Source organism: Urocampus carinirostris, chromosome 1 (assembly GCF_059441175.1).
Source record: "Urocampus carinirostris isolate Australia breed hairy pipefish chromosome 1, RoL_Ucar_1.0, whole genome shotgun sequence".
In the NCBI taxonomy this organism is placed as follows: domain Eukaryota; kingdom Metazoa; phylum Chordata; class Actinopteri; order Syngnathiformes; family Syngnathidae; genus Urocampus; species Urocampus carinirostris.
The window spans coordinates 22022990-22044181 of NC_142349.1; the positions used below are offsets into that span (position 1 = coordinate 22022990).

The 21192-nt window shown below is 40.2% G+C and overlaps 3 protein-coding genes across 5 annotated transcripts; all 3 read right to left on the minus strand.

Annotated features, from left to right (window-relative positions):
• Nucleotides 1–2983: 2983 nt before the first annotated feature.
• LOC148373900 (cx9C motif-containing protein 4-like) lies at nt 2984–3387 on the minus strand. The gene is made up of 2 exons (XM_088354106.1): nt 3283–3387; nt 2984–3201 (listed from the first exon to the last, which is right to left on the minus strand). Exons 1-2 carry the CDS (start codon nt 3338–3340, stop codon nt 3065–3067), a joined length of 195 nt encoding a protein of 64 aa, XP_088210232.1. The 5' UTR covers nt 3341–3387; the 3' UTR covers nt 2984–3064.
• Nucleotides 3388–5817: 2430 nt separating this feature from the next.
• On the minus strand, nt 5818–10413 carry LOC148373901 (transmembrane and immunoglobulin domain-containing protein 1-like). The gene is made up of 4 exons (XM_088330321.1): nt 10246–10413; nt 7785–8051; nt 6980–7312; nt 5818–6252 (listed from the first exon to the last, which is right to left on the minus strand). Exons 1-4 carry the CDS (start codon nt 10298–10300, stop codon nt 5987–5989), a joined length of 921 nt encoding a protein of 306 aa, XP_088186447.1. The 5' UTR covers nt 10301–10413; the 3' UTR covers nt 5818–5986.
• A 2358-nt stretch (nt 10414–12771) lies between these two features.
• On the minus strand, nt 12772–20831 carry LOC148373902 (vascular cell adhesion protein 1-like). 3 transcript variants are annotated; one of them, XM_088330298.1, is made up of 6 exons: nt 20506–20831; nt 17731–17774; nt 16508–16780; nt 16089–16418; nt 13777–14028; nt 12772–13365 (listed from the first exon to the last, which is right to left on the minus strand). In XM_088330298.1, the coding sequence occupies exons 1-6, from the start codon at nt 20523–20525 to the stop codon at nt 13211–13213; spliced, it is 1074 nt and encodes a 357-aa protein (XP_088186424.1). In that variant the 5' UTR covers nt 20526–20831; the 3' UTR covers nt 12772–13210. The 3 variants fall into 3 exon arrangements, with proteins under 3 accessions (XP_088186424.1, XP_088186415.1, XP_088186434.1); XM_088330289.1 differs by having other exon boundaries at nt 20722–20793; XM_088330308.1 differs by lacking the exon at nt 17731–17774 and having other exon boundaries at nt 20506–20827.
• Nucleotides 20832–21192: the final 361 nt, after the last annotated feature.

The following is a 21192-nucleotide window of genomic DNA, read 5'->3' on the forward strand; positions in this document are numbered from 1 at the left end:
TCTGGCGCTTCATCACTTTTGCTGCTGCTGGATCTTAGTGCTGCTTTTGACACAGTGCACCACAATATCCTACTAGAACGGTTGGAAAAATGTATTGGTCTCTCAGGAACCGTCCTCTCGTGGTTCAGATCCTACCTCTCAGATAGGACGCACTGTGTTAAATATGGCGAAATGACATCTGAGCCCTTTAATGTTACCTGTGGTGTTCCGCAGGGTTCAGTGCTTGGCCCCCTTCTTTTCAGCATTTACATGCTTCCATTAGGTGATATTATTTGCAAGTACAATATCAGCTTCCACTGCTACGCAGACGACACTCAACTATATCTTTCGTTGGAGGAATCTCCCACACTAAACTGTGGAAATTTGGAGGCCTGCCTCATTGAGATAAAAGAGTGGATGTCACTCAATTTCTTACGTCTCAACTCTGAAAAGACCGAAATGTTAGTCATTGGTCCATCTAAATGCCGTGACTTATTCTCAAAAACTGCTGTGAACATTGACAAATGTCACATTACACAGAGTAACTCAGTTAAAAGTTTAGGTGTCATATTTGACCCTGATCTATCCTTTGAAACGCATGTAAAGAAAATTACTAGAACGGCTTTCTTCCATCTTCGTAACATTGCTAAAATCCGTTCAATACTGTCTCAGTCGGATGCGGAAATTATAATTCATGCGTTTGTTACCTCCCGTCTCGATTACTGTAATGCACTACTCTCTGGTCTCCCGAAGTCTAGAATCAAGTCTCTTCAGCTGGTACAAAATGCCGCAGCGAGGCTTTTAACTAGGACAAAAAAGTACGATCACATAACACAGATTTTGGCTAACCTGCATTGGCTCCCAGTTAGCCTTAGATGTGATTTCAAGGTTCTCTTAGTATTATACAAAATCATACATGGACTTGCTCCCTCTTATCTTTCAGATCTGATTTCCCCCTATGTCCCGGTCCGAAGCCTACGATCTGAGAGTGCCGGTCTGCTGGTGATCCCAAGAGCAAAGAAGTGTTCTGCTGGTTCGAGAGCGTTCTCCATCCGGGCACCGGTGCTGTGGAATGCTCTTCCCCCTGAGATCCGATCTGCAACCTCAGTGGAAATGTTTAAATCTAAGCTTAAAACTCACTTCTACTCCATAGCATATGAATAACCTACTCTTCTCGTCGGCTGAAAAATAGTCTGTGTAAAATGACTTGACTTGACATCCCTAGGCTTAACCATCACTTGTTTTCAGGGTTGGGTAGGGTTACTTTAACGTGATTACTTTCAATTACTTTTGGATTACTCCAATACCAAATATGCTAATAAAAGACATAAGAAACTAAATATGAATGAAATTATGACTCACAACACGTGGTAAGCTTTCTCTCCTGCCTTTGATCTCCGGCAAAACTAACATAAAATGCGACAGAAACTAAATGAAAATTAATCCAAACAGCTTGCCAACATCATTTTTGCCGTTCCATGTGTTCCGTTACTCCCCAAGCCTGCACAAAATTTAGTAATTGTATTCATATTTAGTTTATTTTGTCTTTTATTAGCATATTTGATATTGGAGTAATCCAAAAGTAATTTAAAGTAATCCAGTTAAAGTAACCCTACCCAACCCTGCTTGTTTTGCCCAGGAGGGCCTGCAGATCTGCTTTGAAGGCCTCCTGGCAGATTTCTCAGCCTAGAAACAAGTAATGGCTAAAATGTGATTGTTTGAATGCTTAGATATGGAGGCACAAATCCAGAAGGAACACAACAAAGGGGGAAACTGAAAAGTATACAGGTACATGACAAAATAAGTGCAGTGGTTAGCACACTCGCCTGACATGCAAAAGATTCCCGGTTCAAGACCGGGTGAAAACATATGTCGGCCTGGAGAGGGGTGGTTGCCACCAGGCTGTACTTGCCCGAGGCACACCATAGGAAATTGTGCCCCTACTACCCAGGTAGTTAAGGGATCCAACCCACACAACAAAATGTAATCAAATAACATACATCCATTTTCTGTGTCGCTTATCCTCATTAGGGTCACGGGGATGCTGGAGCATGCCGTGGGACAGTGGACCTTTACCTGGTAGTCAGCCAGTCGCAGGGCACACATATTACCATACACACTCTCACACATACCGAGGGAAATATTTGGGCTCACCAATCAACCTGCCATGCATGTTTTTGGAATGTGGGAAGAGACCAGGCTGCCCGCAAACTCTACACAGCGAAGGCTATAGTTGCAATTGAACCTGAACTTCTGAACTGTAAGGCAGACATGCTAACCAGTCAATAGCAGTTAGCCACTGTGCATTAATAAACTTAGTGAAGAGGTGATTTTACTTTTCTTGGGTTAAGTTTTTCTTTTTATTTATTTTTTACACAGGGGTAGTTGGATTTGAACTGAAGGGCTAAAGTGGTAACCACTCAGCTGTTGTGCCGCCCCCCCACAAGAGTTGGATATTTTTTAGACATGCAAAAGAGGCCTTGCAGGGACAACACTGGTCTAATGTATGTCTGTAACCATTCATAGCTAAAATGTTCTTTGCTAATTATGATTTTATGCTATTTACAGTATATGGACTCTCCAGCTGATATCATGGCTAATAATAACTTAGAGAAACTTAAACTCTTTGAATTTCCTTATCTGTTCATTGGTTGGTTGGATCCTTTCACAACATGGGTTGTATGGTGCACCTATTCCTGTGGTGGGTCTTGGGCACATACAGCTCGGTGGCACCCATCTATCTCCAGGCCAACATATGTATCCCCCCCAGTCTCGAACCAGGGCCCTTTTGCACTAAATTTACCTATTTTTATCTGTATTCCGATATATTTTGGGATTTCCCAAATAACTGTTGCTACATTTTACAATAGTTTGTCTTTATCAAACCATTATTTTACTTTTGTTTAACTGAATGGTCTTTTCTGGCGCCATTTCCTGTGGATTTGTACCCGTTATAACAATGTAACTAAAGAGTTCACGTCATGATAGAAATGTCCCATTGTAACAATTTTTAAAACTCATTTTATACTTCATAAATTGTACTTCTTGTGTCACAAAAATCATTCATCACAATTCAAGTTGGAGGTCAAGCAGTGGGTTTTCTCTTGGTGATTTCCGGGTCTTTAAAACCAGAACAGCAGAGAGAGAAGGCTCCATGCCTGCGGCAGCACCGTCGCATGTCATCGATCACATCTTCACACGTGCTCTCCAAATACTTATTAGCTGGCGGAATATGAAGGAGTTAGTATTGCACAAACAATATTCAAAAGCATGTCTTTAACAAGTGTTTCGATCGTTTTGTACCTTGTAAGCACACCTGGATGGCACAAGCGTACTTTTTACAAGGATCTTTTTCTGACATTGTTGAGAAGAAACGGCTTCCGCCTTTAGCGTGGAGTGTTGTGAGCACGTGACTTAAAACAGACCAATGGAATCTCACACAGGCGACATCTTTTGGCTCTTGATGGCACGACGGCGTAACAATTTGATCAAGGGGATTTTTTTCAGTTTTCATTAAATATTTATGTCATCCTTTTATTTCTTTAAATCCTGAAAACGTATTTACCTGATGTTCTCTTAAACATGCACGTACTCCTTTTTTCATATTTTAACTTTTAAAGAAATGTTCTCCCCAAAAAACAGATACATTTGATCATCATTTGAGTAAAGGGGTGGGAAAACTACGGCCCATGAGGCTACATGCAAAATACCGGTAGTTAAGATGGCGGTGCGTGCACACGCAGCGGCTCGTAGTTCCCCCATGTAAGTTTTTGTTTATTTGTCTTTACCTGTGTAACGTTTTACAACGTTACACGAGGCTCTTATACAATCCATCGGATCAAAACTGTTGAACTTTGGGACACAATTCAGAAATCTCAAACCTCCCAAATTGGATATACATATCTGATTTCATTTTTTGGTGTTTTCTGGTTTCAACTTCCTTTACAAACACTTTACACCAGGGTTGCCCAGTCAATTTCATTGGTATCTTGAATGTGGCTTTCAAAGCAAAAATGGTAAACGTGTAGGGATAATATATGTGTTAGTAAATATAATACAACTAATAAAACATCTTTCAATTTTGGTACCACGCATCTTCAGCGTCATCCCCCAAGAATATATTTTTCATTTAGCATTAATTTGTACTGTGCTAAAGACAGACATTCAAATGCCTTGCTACAGTTTTCAGGGATCAGAATTTTCCGCGGATTCGCGGATTTCCACTGTTTTTGAACCCCAAAGGCATTCCGACTTTTTCTCTTGCGTAGCAAACAAATTCAAAATCCGACTGTCTCACTCTTTCCTTTATTGCTCTGGCGCTCACCAATCAACCTGCCCTGCTTTATTCCTGGACCCTGGCTATTTCAGCTGAAAATGAAAATCTCCATTCTGATCCCTGAGTTTTCTTTACTTGTTTTTTTTTTTCATCATGTTTTTTCATTAAGTTATTTGTCAAATTAAACTCACACAAAAAAAACCTAACTATTGCATTGGCAGTTCATCAAAGTTGAACAAATTCAGTGCTTAATATCAGGGACCTAATGTATCATTTTGCTTAAATTCTGAATATTTGAACGGAAATTTGCTGTAATTCACTAGTATTTGAATTTCTCGTTTATTTTTTTCTCTTCAGACATGTTGTTATAAACATCACATCACATAATGAACAAATCTCCTGAAAAGATAAAATGGAGGACAGGGTGAAGCCAAAGTCTCATAAGAGACCCATCCCTAAAATAATTTTGGACGCTTCTTCAATCATTATATCATCATTGAAAAATGATCACATGTTAGAATTACGATGTACAGAGACCCCTCGAAACTTCGCACTTCAATTATCGCTGGTTCACTCATTTTTGGGGAAAAAAAATATTTCATTAAAAAAAAAAGATCGGATTACAAAAAAGGATGCTTCCTGTTCCATTGATTAAGGAACTTTTCAGGCAGCTAAGTCATCAAGTTTATTTGTCACGTGCTTAATCAGACGGAGTCTCGAAGGGATGCACAGACCACAGATTATTGCAAACCACAGTCTATAGCTACGATTCAAGACAATTGGCCATTCTAAATTTAAAAAAAGATAAACAAGTAATAGTAGGGTATGGTTTAATGGCAGAAAATCCTTTCCTGAGACCATCTGCGGCCATCCCCAACAGTGTGGATGAGTCTCCCTCAGGTCCCTTTCCTTACATGATTAGTCTTGCCTTGCCATAGTTGTATGTATTTTATAATTGTATTTGTTTTATTACTGATTTATTTTTACTCTTCGTTATGTTTTCCATTGTGTGTGTTTTTGTATTTGGTGTTCCCGGTTATAGAGCGGGGAAAAAGGAGGGTATTTTTGTCACGGGACGTTAGATAGACCCAAATGCAGGACACAAGGAGACGTAAAATGGGGATGTGGTCATACCCCAATGAGGGGCAATTATTGAAGAAACAAAAAAAATACTTCACTAATGATAAAGGAGACTTGAACCGGGACTGCTGAGGAAGGAAGACCTGAGAGGGAGACTTGAGAGGGAAACTTAAAGGGAGATCTGGGAGTACCTTTAAGAAGAGGGTTGGAGTGGCAGGTCTTCGAGTGGATGATTCTGGAACGAGGAGGGCACTGAAGATCCAAGTCTTGGGAGGAGAAGCTTGTTGTCTTAGGAATTAAATGTCTTGAGCACAATTAAAAAGCAACTAAACAATGTGAAGTGGGAGCCTAGAGTATTAATGGTAGAGCTTGTCCAAATGTCCAATTTGGAGCCGCTGGGCAGAGGAGTTATGAAGGGGACTGGAAAATGGGGAATAGTTGCCATCTCTTGGAGAAGGAAAAGGACAGCAAGTGCTAATCTATGACAATTTTAATTTGTTTTTATTGAACACTGAATGTTTTTATACAGCACTTTGAGTAGTAATGAATTGGCTGTGAAGTGCTTTGATTTAAATTTTCAAGTTAAAATCATGTGGTATTTAGCATAAATACTGGATGAGTATGCCGTAAAAAAAATCCCTGATAATTGCTTCATGACTTCTGCCTTCCCTCACCCTTGGCTTTGACAAAGAACTGCTTGCTGATTTTCCCGAGAGTGTTGGAGGCCGTGCAGGTATAGGTCCCAGGCAGCAGTGACGAGGAAGTAAAAACTGCTCCGTCTCCGCTTTTGGATTCTAGCTCAGGTTGCCAGCTGTAGACAGGTGGAGGATTTCCCAAGGCCGTGCAATTCAGTGTTGTGTCATCATCTTCTAGTAGATCCTCGCTTTCAGCTTTGGGACTTTGAAATCTTGGAGGAACTACATTGGAGGAAATTGTATGTGTTAAATATTCGCTTTCGGAACAAGCCTTTCCATTCAGCTTTTGTTTTTTAATTACTTGATTACAGTGTACGCTAAATACTGTATTTTCCGTACTTTAAAATACCTGCAAGATTCAGTCTGGACAAAAGACTGCTGTGAAGCTGGGATTTGGGGAATTTTCTATCGACTTTTGTTTTGTTTTTGTTAGTGATCCGCACCTCTAGTATATAAATGATAGTCAGCCATTTTGAACGAGGACTTTTGAAACTATTGCAGCCTTTTTCTGTACCCACAAGCCCCAAAAAATCTGCACTGTTTGTCTTTATTGCAATAAAAACCTCGATGCAACTGCTGCACTTCAGAGTTTGTAATACTTGTCACGTCTCTGAACCCAGATGTTGAAAGAACAAGCGGATGAAGAAAAGTTTGTTCTCCATATTACAAAAGGGTGTTGTAATATAAATTGGAGCTGGTATCACAGCAGCAGCTTATGAAGCAAGATGCAAAGTGGCCCACTTTCCTGATACAGGACCACAGGCTGATTATATCAAGAGTAACAGGGCGTGCACATAGCTGCAACTGGCTATTTTGATTAAAGTGTGTTATGAAGATCCTTAACTGTTTTGAATAGATGAGGGAAATGCACCATACTTTTGACAATTGCATGCCCGGACAGAATTTTAATAACCCTTTCCCCCTACCAATATGGAGCATCTCAACTCACAGTACACAGATGTTCTCAGCTTCTCAGAAGTTATGGTCGGTAGCGGCTGTGGTCCTTCCGGTCCCAGTTCCAGTTCCGCGACACAGCTGTACCGAGCGCCGTTGTCGGCCTCAGACGGTGTGATGACCAAAATGGAAGAGACTTGCACCGGCGAGGGAGAAGTCAATTCAGTAAAGGAGCGGTTGTACACTTGGCTGCGCTCCCTGTACCACCTCAAGTTAAGGTACTGAACAGGAGCCACATTCTGCACCTCACAAAGCAGATGGTACTGCGATCCTGACAACATTGGCCCGGTATGATTTACCACCTTGATAGACACACTATCTGGGCTTTCTGTGAGAATAAAATGCAAAACAAACAGGATAATAATACATTACTAATATTAATCTAAGAGCAATACAACAAGGCATTAAAGATAGCCAGAAGGGAAACAAAAATCAATGGTATCATGAGAAAAAATTTAAAAAATACAAAAACATAAAAATACCATGTCAACTCATGATCTTAAGAACAACAATTTCACCAAAAAAGGAATTTTCCCAAAATATATTGGGCAAAACCAAATTGTGGAAACTAAATGTCACTACAATGATAAAAAATGTGAAAGATAACACAAGTAAATAATGCCAATAATGGACACATTGGTCCAGCAAATCACGTTAATTGGATGGGCTCAGGCTGAGTTTGGCTTGATTTTTTTTAAGGCCCAATCTTACCTCTGACATTTAGTGGTCAAATAATAAACACTGTCCCTTTAAGTCAAATGCATACAGCTAATCTTCATGATGCCAGGTGTTGTTCTCACTGTAAAGGACGAGATTGAGCTTCTCCTCGCATTGGCGGGGCGCTGTGAAGAACACGCCATAGCAGATGGGCTCCTCGATCCAATCGATGAGACTGTCCACCTTCCACTGGATGCTCGAACCCTGCTGCGTGTGTGCGGCGCTAAGGGTCGACTCCCAGCCTAAGACCCGAGCCGGCCGGGCAGCCTCGCAGGTCACAGACACCGGTTCTCCGAAGCCCACCACCACCCTGGCGGGCTTCAGGATGAGGGAGCACCCGTCACTTGAAACTGAAACGCAAAACATTCACTCAAATCCAAATAACTTGAGTTTTATTCTGGGAGGTGTAATATTACACAGCGATGTCACCGGGGTAAGTTGACAAAAGCGTTCACACCAAGGGAGTAGTTATGTCATAGACGAAGGGGACGTGTCCCCACCAATATTGAGTCCCCTCTAATATAACAGTGCCTTGCAAAAGTATAGTCCTCAAAGAACTTTCTGACATATTGCATTATACCAGCTCAGTAGCCTAGATGGTAAGGCGCCCGCTTTGAGACTGGGAGGTCGGTGATTCGCGCCCCGGCCGAGTCATTCCTAAGACTTAAAAAGTGGTCGGCGGCGCCCTCTGTTGGCTGCGGCTGCATCGGCTCGCTACAACGGGTCAAGGTGCAATCGACATTTCGTTCTGTGTACATTGTTACACAGAATGACAATACAAGGAAATTATTATTATTATTATTATTATTATTATTATTATTTCCGGCTTCAAAATAAAAACCCTCAAAATATTTTCTGAGAAACAACATGTGAGACACGATCATGAAAAAAAAACCAAATGTATTGAACATTTTATATTGATCTAACAAATAACAAATTGAAAGGTAGGCATTGGAAAAATATTAATCTTCTTTGAGCCAAGAATTTATACAACCTCATTTTACTGTGATCAAAGCCAAAAGTCTTTTTGGGTATGTCTCTATAGGGTTTTCACATATTGAAACATATACTTGCCCATTCTTCCTTACAAAACAGCTCAACTTACTAAATGTTTGATAGTAATCACTTGTGCACAGCAATTTTTAGGTGTTTCGACAAATGCTCTTTGGTATTGAGGTCTGGACTTTGGCCTAGCCATTCTAAAACCTTTATATTGTTAGTTTTAAACCATTCCATTGTAGATTTTGCTTTATGTTTATGGTCGTTGTCCTTTTAGAAGGTGAACCCGCGCCCTATTCTCAGGTCTCTCGCGGACTCCCAATAGATTTTCTGCTAGAATCGCCCTGTATTTGGCTCCATCCATCATCCAACGGGCTTCCCAGTCCCTGCTGAAGTAAACTAACCCCTGAGCATGATGCTGCAAGTACCATGTTTGACAGTGGAGATGGTGTTTTCAAGGAGATGTGCATTGTTACTCTTACGCCGAATGTAACGCTGTGCATTCAGCCCAAAAAGTTTGAGTTTGGTCTCATTTGACTAGAGCATCTTGTTCCACATGTTATTTGTGTCTCCCATGTGGCTTCCGGCAAACGCCTTTTTATGGGATTCTCTCACAAAGGGCTTTTTTCTTGCCACTCTTTCATTAATGGCAGATTTATGTAGAGTATAACTAATAGTTGTCTTATGCACAGAAATGCATACCTACAGGTCATCCAATGTGATCGTGGGCCTCTTGGTTTGCTCTCCGATTAAATTTCTCCTTGTTTGTGCTGAAGGTTTTGAGGGAAGTCCGGTTTGTTGTGGTTTCATGCCTTCTCAATTTTTATATTATTGCACACACAGTGCTCCGGGAGATGTATAAATGGATCATCAACATTGGATTAATCAGAAGTCATCAGGAAACTTCTGGAGTCATTTGCTTGGTTGAGATAGTGGGAGGCCAATAATTAGGCAACACCTACTTTTCAGTTTTTTTCGTGATAATTATAACCTAGAATGTTGAAATAATTTAGTTCCACTTCCCAACTGTCTCACGTGTTGTTGATTCATGGAAAATATTTTGAGTTAAAATATGGCAATATGTCAAAAAGTTCTTGGGGGTCCAATACTTTTGCAAGGAACTGTATCGGTAATTCTCGGTTTTCCTGTATTAATACTATCTAACAAACACACCAATAGAGAGTGCAATTTCCATATTGATGGATTGAAAAGGATCACGAGTGTATAACAAGTACCACACAAGTACCCTAGGTCGACTGGAATTTTGAAAAGTTCCAATAAGGTCTTTCACACCTATCTTGGGGGATTTTGAATTGTTTTGAAAATGTATAACACACAATGAGTAAAAACATTTAAGCTGTAAACATGAGTAACATTTGTGATACATAATGAAGAATAATAGAATGTCACAACAGTTGTTTTACAGCTTCAAAGATACAAATTGCAAAGCTAAAATGTACATATTGACCTCAACAATCATATCCCTCGATTACCAACAACTGGAACCGAAGCCAGTCTGTACAAAAGGGTCAAATAGCCTCCTACCTGAACAAAACAAGTGCAGAGCCACGATCCATTGCAGAAACGCCACATTGGCCATGTTCACTTGATGCCGAAGGAGCCCCGGATAAGAAAAATCCCAAGTTACACAAGCTTGGCAAACTCTGCAGGCAACAATGCTTGTTGGATACAAGGGCCCCTTTCATCCGAGCTGACTTCAGCTTGTGTGTGTGTGTGTGTGTGTGTGTGTGTGTCAAAGGCTAAGGAAAGTTAAAAAGTGGGGACATGACAGGTGGACTGGGATCCCCACCGACGCTTGGCCTATTTTAGAAACAGAGTTACTAGAAACAAAGTAGTAAGTATTCATATTTCAAAGTCATAAAATGATTTCCACTTCAATGTGCATTCTTGGGCTGCAGGAGTGCTGTTTTTGTTCGCCAGACACACGCTGTGACCAGAATGCTGCATGAGTGCAAAAGCATTAGATCCTGTGGAGTGTTTACAGGATGTAAAGCTGAATAATAATAGGGGGGGGGGGGTTGCTATGGGGGGGGGGATAAAGTATCCGATCCAAGTAAATGACTGGTAGTATCGATCCATTTCGAAACTTTTCGCGTGTGGAGGTCATGATCATTGTGTATTTGAACCCTCCCCCTTAAGTTGGGTTTTACTTATGATGAACACAGCATCAAGAGTTTAGGCATTAAAGACTTACAATTTTTTAAATTAATTTAATTATATATATATATATATATATATATATGTATATATATATATATCCCATCCCAGCTATCTTTGGGCAGTGAGGAAGGGACACCCTGAACCGGTTGACAGGCAGTCGCAGGGGACACAGAGACAGACAACTCACTCGCTCATTCACACCTAGGGACAATTTGGACCGGCCAATTAACCTGACATGCATGTTTTTTGGAATGTTGGAGGAAACCGGAGTGCCCGGAAGAAACCCACGCAAGCACAGGGAGAACATGTTAACTCCACACAGTAAGATTTGATGCCGTGACCTTACAACTGTGCCGTACACGTGCTGACCACTGCGCTGCCGTGCTGCCCATTCATTCATCTTATCTTTGTTTTTTAAAAAATCATCTCTAATCATTTCATATTTTATTTTGCAAGTGTTCATTATTGTGTTTTCAAGTTATTGTTGACAATCTGTTTGAATACATGACTATTTATTAATTCTATGTAATTTCATTTTTCAATCAAAAATGTTTTTGTTTTTGGTGGTGTCTTGTGGGTTGGGGGCTTGTCTAGGGGGGGTGAGATCTTTTCTTCCTCCAGAGGGGCAGTGACAGAAAATTATTGAGAAGCACTGAAGAACAGCAACATATTAACATTTTGGTCTTAGCTCGTTGTTCTCTGCAGGGTCAAATTATTTCATGTGTATATGTAAATATTTTACAGTCGAACCTCTGTACAGTACAGTGGAACCTCTGTTTTCGAACACCTCTCAGTTCGGACAAATCGATGTTCGACCAAAAATTTCGAAAAATTCTTGCTTCGCTGTCCGGTCAAAAAATCAGAGTTCGAACGCCGGTAATGTGTGAGTGCGTACGCTAGGGTGCGATGCTGAGCGGCGTACGGGTGTTTTAGCCCCTAATTATGCCTCCGAAGAAGGTCGGTGCAAGCAGGACAGGTGAAAAAAGACATGTTGTTCGTACAACTATTGCCTTTAAGAAAGACATAATAGCTAAATATGAAAGAGGTGTACGAATTTCCGATCTTGCTAGTGAATACAGCATGGCTAAATCTACTATCAGCACGATAGTAAAGAACAAGGAGGCTGTGAAATCGAGTGATGCGGCTAAGGAAGTTTGCGCTATAAGCAAGCAACTGCCACAAGTTTTGGAAGAGGTTGAAAAACTTTTGATGATTTTTCTCTCCCCACCGTCCACCACAAAGATAAGAAATCCTATTCATAATCCATTTTTTATTTTTACACGTTCATGTTAGCGTTATCTTTTGAACGGAAGATTACGATAACGCGAACGTACTATTAGCCTGGGTTAGCTTCATGTTTATTAGCCTGGGTTAGCTTCATGTTTACGTTCATGGTAAACATTCAGGGTGTTGGAACGGATTAAAACGATTTTACATTACTTTTAATGGGAAAAATGATTTTCGGGGATCGAACAAATCGGTTTTCGAACAGGGTTCTGGAACGGATTATGGTCGAGAACTGAGGTTCCACTGTATATGGAATCTCATTAAATAATCCAAGTTCACTGTGAGACACTTTATGATGAAAACCCACAAAACAAACCGTAAACACCCCAAAACACCAGCAAGCATCCAGATCAATTTGATTAGGTGAGCCGTAGGGATGGGTGGAGCTATGCACGGAGCGCAAGCAGCCTGGTTACCCTTGAAAGGGAATTACCTCTGTTGCAACTCGTTTCTATTTTTCCTTATGCTGAGGTGTTTTGAGTTTATCCTTGCCTTTGTGAAGGTTTCAGATCCGGGGATGCTGTAAAAGTGGTCTATGTAGACCTTTAATACTTTTTGTGATTAATGGTTGTTCAAATAAAAATGACTTGACTTAATACACAATTTTCTTCTCATTTTTTTATTGTGAACTCTGAAGTGGTCTGTGCCCCACTATCAGTCCTGAACTTCATTGCACATTACTGGTCAAAAGTGTAAAAAAAAAAAAAGATTGAAACATGTGCATTTCACATTTAAAAGTAGCTTGACAGGTACATAAAAATAGAGTTCCAAACATTAAATAAAAAATACTTTAACAGCAGCTATAACAGTAGTGCAATCATTAAGACATGCTTTGGTGTTAAGTAGAAACAGGTGGCAAGTTAGGCCAAAAACAATCATTTTTAACAAAGTTGCTCTGTACACAACCATACAGTCAACACTAAAACATAACATCTGTAATCACAAAAACACTCAAAACAAATTATGCAACAAAAAGGAGCAGCATTTACACTGCGAAATTATATTTGTAAACATGTGGGTGAAAAGAAACATCAAAGAAGTGTCATATAGAACCTGATGTAGCGCTTGCTGCAGTATAGCTGTCCCTCTTGAAAGAAAACATCCCTTGGGGAATGAAACCAAAAGCACTCAGAAAAATGAACAGGAAAGCCAGGGTCAAAAAAAGTCCCATTACCAACAGTAACATTCTGCAAGTCCCTGTAGAAGACAGAAAGTGTCATTATTGTCTTGTCATGAATTCTTTTTGCAAACGTACACTCCTTTTCATTTCCCGTTCGAGAGTTAACCCGTACACCATAGCTATTATCGTGACCAAAATATCTACAATCATTCCAAGTAAAGCGAATAGGTGGGGATTTGAGCCCGAACGATATGGACTTTCCGAGGACATCATAATTCCTTGTGAATTGCAATCTACCTGCTCTCCGTGTCCTCTACTTGCTGCCTATTCTAACTGAAAAGCTTTTACTCCAAAAGCAAGATTACGGAATGCAATGATTGGCAAAACCATGTCGGGTTGTTATAATTATTTGGAAAAGGTGTACTATAATAAGCCAGATGAATAATCAACCCAGTATTGTACAGTTGTTGAGATGTGGAAGTGCTTACTTGCAACCGGGATGACTGTGAAGCATTTGGTGGCAGTTCCCTCAGAGTTGGTGGCGGTGCACACATACATCCCTGGATGCTCGAAAGAAGCGTTGAAAAAAGCTTGTGTTCCAGCTACTCCTTTTAGTGGAGGGGGAATCTTCCAACTGTATTTCGGCGCTGGGTTCCCAAAGGCACTGCAATTCAGAGTCTGCTGTCCGCCAAATGGAAGTGCCACGGTCTCGTTCTCCACTTGGCTGAAAGTCGGCGGGTCTGTTGATAAAAAATTGACGGATTTTAAGTCCTGTACCGGTCGGCTTTTGTCCAGTTCGCACTACGCAGGTCACAGCACTTCCTGAATCTCTATTGCTGTCCTGCCTTGTCTAGCGCAACCTGCCCTGTCATGTTTACAAATGTAGGATTCCAAATTATCCTGTCTGGTCGTTTCTTACTAGCCAGGTGTGCATCCTCAATATCAGGTTAGGGGAGTACATGGAACGGCATTATGTAATCACGATACAATTTCTTAAAATTGTATTCCGTTACAGTTACAGAAAAAAACATAGTTATGTTGCACACTTCAGGGGACAATATTGAACCCAGGGTGTGTTAGTTTTGACTCTTTTTTTTCCTTGTTCGCATAACCTTCGTTTACAATCGCCTAGTCTGTTCATGCCTCCCATTCATTTTCACACATATGCACTCTCAGGTCCCCTCGCAGATGCCCAAGGTGCCCGAGTACAAGACACAACCAAAAACTTTACAAAACTAACACACAAGTATCATGTTATTAAATTGCAACTAACGAGACAACATCAACAAACAAGTATGTACATACTGTCTAAATGAAATAACATGTAATGATCAGTGCAATTGAATGTCTTGAAGCATGTGCCCTCTTCCACGGCATCCTTTCAAGTATCGATTCACTACCTTCATGAACTCATTCACGTGTTTCACATTTCCATATGCATAATGCGCTGATAGACAAGTTGCGTCTATCTTAATATAAATCACTGACACTAGACAGAGAGAGATGACAAGACATCCCAGGGGATATTTAGAAAGTAAACATTGTTTGTTAAAATCAATATTGGGTTCTTAGTGTGAACTAAAACAAAGCATATCTCATATGCCATGTGAAAGAGTTTTATTTCTGCGAAATTAACTATACTATGTGATTTAAATGTAAGCATTTGTGGTCTGTGCATCCCTTTGAGACTCCTGTGATTGAAGGCTATACAAGTACACATGACTTGACTTGTTGGACTACAAGCAACTACCTGATCTTGGTTTCCTCCATTTCTTTTCAAGGTTACATTGTTAATTTATGTAAAACAACATTAAGTCATTTTATTTATATTTAGTTTATTTTGTCTTTTACTAGCTACTTGGAGTAATTCAAAAGTAATTGATTTACATTACTACAATATTATGGTATTTTTATTATATTACTGATTATATTTTCTACAGGTAACTAATAAGTGTATTAGATTACATTTTTAAAGTAACCACCACACCTCAACCCTGTTCAGCATTTCTTACTTCTGTTTTGGCCTGTCCGAGTAGCAAACTAATACATCTACTCCAACAGTTTAGCAATTCTGGCTCACCTCTTCTGTCCTGATCAATTTTATCCCTCTATTCCCTGATTCCCATGCTCTGTCCTGTACTACTTGATACCAGTTTCCAGATCTTATGCTGTTCTGTCCTGTTCGAACCATTCCAGTGTGCTACTTGAACAGCTTAAAGCCCCAATTTGTCCACTAAGTGGCACTGTATTGTCTGATACGTAGCTTGGTGGACAAACTTGAGTGGGGTTTCCACCATGTAAAAGAAATATAAATTGCTCGACCTACGATTATTTTTATAAAAAATAACATTGGAATGATAGTTCATGTATTTTTGCCGAGTAGTCAAATCAATGTTTTTATAAACTGGATGAAAGATGGAGAGCACTAAATATTACACACTGTCCCGTTAAGTGCTCTCTTGTTCAAAATGCTCAAGTGCTGTGCTAATTTCCAAATTTCATGTTGCGTCAGTCATGCCCTTTCTTGGCATATTTGCTACTTCCTGTATCTTGCAGTTGTGTCTTATTCTTTTGCATTGTGTCAAATTTGCTCCAGGCTTCGTTCTTTTTTTGGTGCAGCTGTGTAGGATGGCAGGTCTTGCTCCTTGTATTGTTGTGTGCTTACAGAATTAAGCTAATGGCTTTCTGCTGCATTGTAAACAGCGCTTCTGTTATGTTTTTTGCGACATGCAACCTCACACAAAAACAGAACACTTGTCCTTTCCTGGTTGCTATCCTATCTCACTCTGTGTCAACTTACAATTCACAATCAGCTGTAGTGGCTCCGATGATATTTCAGGTAGATTCCGCCTCAAAAGGCCGAAGTCCATCCTTGCCACGCAGCGGAGATGCTTCCCGTTATCCTCTCGTTTGGAAACCATTGTGTGGCGAAAGGATCGAGAAACCGGTTTGCTGATGACAGTCTCGTTGAACCGCTTTTCGGCCAATTTCTCATTGCGGGAGAGCAATTCCAAAGAGACTCGCTGTATTGGTGCAACCTGAATGACTTCACACAGCACAACAAGGACTTGCGATTCCACGACGTGGCCAACATGATCCTCAAGCGTTATGGACACATTGTCCGCCATTTCTGCAAGGAGGAATCATCAAGTGAGGCAAGCATTGACGTTAACATTTTCCTGGTGAAGGTTCATCACTTCCACGTTAAAGGTGGCTTACTGTAGACGGTGACAGGTAGCTCCTTAATGCACTGAGAACCATTGAAGTTGACAAAGCAAATGGGACGGAGGCTCCAGTGTTGCAACAAATCAATTTTCAAAGTGATGTTGGACACACCCTTGACCAGTCCCGTTCCTCCGGAGGGCGACTCCCAACCCATGCCCCTTGCTAGATCAGATGAGGACTTGCATACCGCTGAGACTGAGCCATTGAAAGGAACCACCACATGGGTAGGACTTATTTCCAGCGGGCACGAAGTGCTTGCAGACTTTGCTGTAAGGACACAAATGAAATTAGCCTTGACGCTTAAACTAAAATGGACACGTGGAGCAAAAAAAAAAAAACGAAAAACGGAACATGTACAACCTTTAAAATGAAAACAAAAGCAGCACCTCCAAAATATCTTAAAGTACATCAAACTTTTATTTAGGACTGACTTTCTTGAAAGAAATAGAATAAAAATATAAATTACTTAGTAGCAGCTGATTGTTAATACATTTATCAAATCCTCATGAAACAAAAAAGGCATTCAGTGCCTAAATTCCTAGCGGACAATAAAATGCAACAGACGAAGGTAGCAGAGCAGCAGAAAGATCTAAAATAAGAAAAATACTAGCAGGTTCCTTCTCCTTTAGTACTTTGAGTAAAGTAGCTGCTTATAATGAAAAATACAAATCTTGTAGCTGCTCCATTGAACAGTCTATCTCTCCCTTTCGTAAATGGTCTGCATTTATATAGTGATTTTCAAGTCAATGAAGACCACCCAATGCGCTTTACAATATGCTTTACACTTTTTCCTTTTATACACTAACTAACCAGTAGTAGCGTCAGCCATGCAAGGCAACTATGTGCTATCGGGGGCATTAGGGATTCAGCACCAAACATATTCAACATATAACACGGAAGAGCTGAGAATCGAACCTGCGACCTCTTGATCCCAAAACGAGCACTTTACCTCAATGCCACCCCGATTAATCTTTACTCCTAATGCAGTGGTCAGCAACCATCAGGCTCAGCATCAGTATCAGGTAGTGGCTTACATCGTACCAGGCCGCACAGAAATGAATAAAAGGTACCTTAATAATTGCTTATACTGTATATAACACACAATTGTGGGTGCACATTATACATGAGGTTTCATGGAAATATTTGAGCAATTATTGATCAGTCGAAATATATCGCTGACCACATTTACACAATATCAAATGCAATGGGAATCGAACCTGGATTGCAGCAATGAGAGCGCCACATCTGAACCACTAGACCACTAAAGTAGCAGACACAGGAAAAGATATTAGATTCTATCTCGTCGTCACACAATGTTTTCTAGTACCACGTTGTTGAATAAGTGCAGCCATGATTTAAGTAATCTATTGATAACATGAAATATGAACACAATACCAAAATGACACGGAATTGTGTTGTAAGACCATCTTACCCACTTCGGCTCAGATCCGAATCGTCTCGGTCACTGGTAGCAGACGACAATGTCCTCGTAGATTGCTAATATTGTCTCAGTATCCTTGTTTATGGTGCATAGATGGCGCAGTGTGTTTATAAGATGTATTATCGCTTAATAATAGGAATTTGAATCATAAACAAGGGGAGAAATTGCATGAGGTTGACTATAAAGGTATTCTAATTCATTAGAACCCAGACACTAGAAATTGTTACTTTGGTCAATATGGATTGATTTTGGAATGAACAACTGTTCGTGGTAACTTCTTCCTCTCACGCACTTTGAGCAATGAATGAGGAGGTTTCTCTTTGTTAGTCAAGTCAAGTCAAGTCATTTTTATTTGTATAGCCCTAAATCACGAAGAGTCTCAAAGGGCTTCACAGATTATTACACTATATTACACAGACTATTTTTCAGCCGACGAGAAGAGTAGGTTATTCATATGCTATGGAGTAGAAGTGAGTTTTAGGTTTAGATTTAAACATTTCCACTGAGGTTGCAGATCGGATCTCAGGGGAAAGAGCATTCCACATCAATTGTTCTGCAATTTCTTATAGTTGTTAAAGCGACAGTGTGTGATATTTAGTGCCTCCTGGTGGTACAAAACACTTTCATTTAGTAAAAAAAAAAAAACAATACATTGATTTGAATACTAAACAAAAATACATGAATTATCATACCAATGTCAAGTCAAGTCATGTTTATTTGTATAGCCCTTAATCACAAAGAGTCTCAAAGGGCTGCACAAACCACAGATTATTGCAAAACACAGACTATTATGACACCATCCCCTGATCTAAAACCTACATGCGGTCAAGGAAAAAAAATCAAAAACCTCAACATGAGGAAAAATAAGAAACCTCAAGAAGGGGCCGCACATGAGGTAATCCCCCTCCCAGGATGACCAGCCTTCAATGGATGTTGCAAAAATATAAATACACAGATATTGTCAACATAAAATATAGGTCATTCATAAGCTATAGAATAGAAGTGTGTTTTAAACCTAAATTCAAACGGATTTAAATATTATATATATAGCGCAATAATAACTTTAACAATAAGGATGATAATAATGGCAATATATTTTTTTTTGAACGTGGGCATATACAACAAAACCGAAATTGCATTTTCATGGCGGTAAAGTTTAGACATGACTTTCATGGTATTGTAAAGAAACAGTATGATTGAATAAAGTTGTAAAGATACTCTAGTAAGTGTGGAAGTACATTGTAAAGCGCTTTGGGATGTCTTCAGTGACTTGTAAAGCGCTATATAAATGCAGACCATATTAAAAAATATAGTTATTGGTGTATTTAATCCAATTGCTCATCATCGGTGGAGAAATGTGTCTTTCTTTTACATAGTGGAATCCTTCCCTAGTAGTCACCCCCATGTTTGTCTGGCAGTGATCATTTATCACAGTACCCTCTAGTGGTCAATTATTTAACAGTGGTGCTTTAAGGTACAGTGGAACCTCGGTTTTCGAACGCCTCTCAGTTCGAACAAATCGGAGTTCGACCAAAAGTTTCGAGAAATTCTTGCTTCGCTGTTCGGTCAAAAAATCGGAGTTCGGACGCCGGTAATGCGTGAGTGCGTACGCTAGGGTGCGATGCTGGGCGGCGTACGGGTGTAGAATGCCGGTAATGCGTGAGTGCGTACGCTAGGGTGCGATGCTGGGCGGCGTACGGGTGTAGAATGCCGGTAATGCGTGAGTGCGTACGCTAGGGTGCGATGCTGGGCGGCGTACGGGTGTAGAATGCTCTTTTCGTGACCAACTGTTATCGCGTGCGGATGTGCTTCGTTTTGCTTTCGCTTTTAATATAGGTGTACGAAGTGTTTTAGCCCCTAATTATCGGTATTTTAAGAGAAAAGAACATCCTTCCAAACAATAATTTTCCTTCCTCCTCCATCCCTCTCCCCACCGTCCACCTGCGCCTTCTGCTGACCACCACAAAGGTAAGAAATCCTATTCGTAATTATTTTCTTTATCCTTTTTGTTTTATTTTTACACGTTCATATTAGCGTAATCTTTCGTACGGAAGATTACGATAACGTGAATGTACGATTAGCCTGGGTTAGCTTTTCGAACAGGGTTCTGGAACGAATTATGGTCGAGAACCGAGGTTCCACTGTATAAGTATGTGCCCGCATTCATCAGAGTAAGCGACCCTTTGTCCACTGTAGCAAGTCACGGCCATATTCCACGTTTTAGTAATCATTTCCTTCGATTTTGGCTCGTAAACATGTTTTGTTTCTAATGAGCTCAACTGTCGTTGTAAAAATGTCGGAAGTCACTAAGTTTTAGCCGTGTGGTCCACTTGCTTTCTGGGACCAGCCTCGTTACTTGATTAATAAGTACGCAAACGTTTACGTTTGACAAAGTATGGTTGTAGCAGTACTCGTGGACACACTGACTAAAACTAACACTGCCATTACAAAGTTTATGACAATATACCATTATATATTATTAAATTATAACAATATAACATGACTTAGCGAATGCCACCACGTGGAAATAATTACGCCAAAAAACACTTACCTGCAAACACCAAAAAGCATCCAAATAGACTGATAATCATTATTACGTGACAATAAAAGGGAAGAGAGAAAGTGATTTTAGTGGTTGTTAACCGGACGGTTCTTTCTAGCGTAAATCAAACCAAAACCCAAAGTAACAAAGTGCTATGCATTCAAGGGGCGTTCCCAAATAAGAAACAGTAGTGCTCTTGCAATCGGCAAGTACAACACACAGTACCACAAAAGTTGTTTTTTCGATGCCCCGTGCGTCATTTGTATTTTTTTCCTGCAAAGTAATGTTGCAAAACAATAAACCATTTAGCCTTGTGCCGCTGCGTCATCGTGTTAACGTGTGATGTTGAAAAATGCAGTGTAGCTTACTAGCTTAACTCGTTGCTTTTCGGCATTTTTTGCTTTTTCTCTCAACTCATACACTGCCAGTGCACAAATACACAAATGTACAATGAGAGTAGTATCCCTAATCAAAATGTATTTGTATAGACACTGAAATGTAACCACAAATGCTGTATAAAAAACAGTCAACGTCCAAGAATAACAATTGGCAACAGCAGAAGGCTTGCAATATTTTGTTTTGGGGAAATCCGGAGAGCATGGAAATACAAGTATTGAACGAGAGTAGATAAAAGCATGCAACAGCACCTTCGTTTTGCCTGAGAGAGTTGAGCGGATTTTTATATTTGTGATACGT

Excerpts from the sequence above, each read along its gene's own strand:
- LOC148373900 (XM_088354106.1), bottom strand. The coding sequence starts at position 3,340 with ATGTCAGAAAAAGATCCTTGTAAAAAGTACGCTTGTGCCATCCAGGTG. Across the intron at positions 3,202-3,282 it reads CATCCAGGTGTGCTTACAAG|CTAATAAGTATTTGGAGAGC; the intron begins GTACAAAACGAT and ends ATATTCCGCCAG.
- LOC148373901 (XM_088330321.1), bottom strand. The coding sequence starts at position 10,300 with ATGGCCAATGTGGCGTTTCTGCAATGGATCGTGGCTCTGCACTTGTTT. Across the intron at positions 7,313-7,784 it reads GCTCAATCTCGTCCTTTACA|AAAGCCCAGATAGTGTGTCT; the intron begins GTGAGAACAACA and ends TTATTCTCACAG. Across the intron at positions 6,253-6,979 it reads GCTGAGAACATCTGTGTACT|TTCCTCCAAGATTTCAAAGT; the intron begins GTGAGTTGAGAT and ends CCTCCAATGTAG.
- LOC148373902 (XM_088330289.1), bottom strand. The coding sequence starts at position 20,756 with ATGACGCACGGGGCATCGAAAAAACAACTTTTGTG. Across the intron at positions 17,775-20,721 it reads TCGAAAAAACAACTTTTGTG|TGGTCTAGTGGTTCAGATGT; the intron begins GTACTGTGTGTT and ends CTGCTACTTTAG. Across the intron at positions 13,366-13,776 it reads CACAGTCATCCCGGTTGCAA|GGACTTGCAGAATGTTACTG; the intron begins GTAAGCACTTCC and ends TGTCTTCTACAG.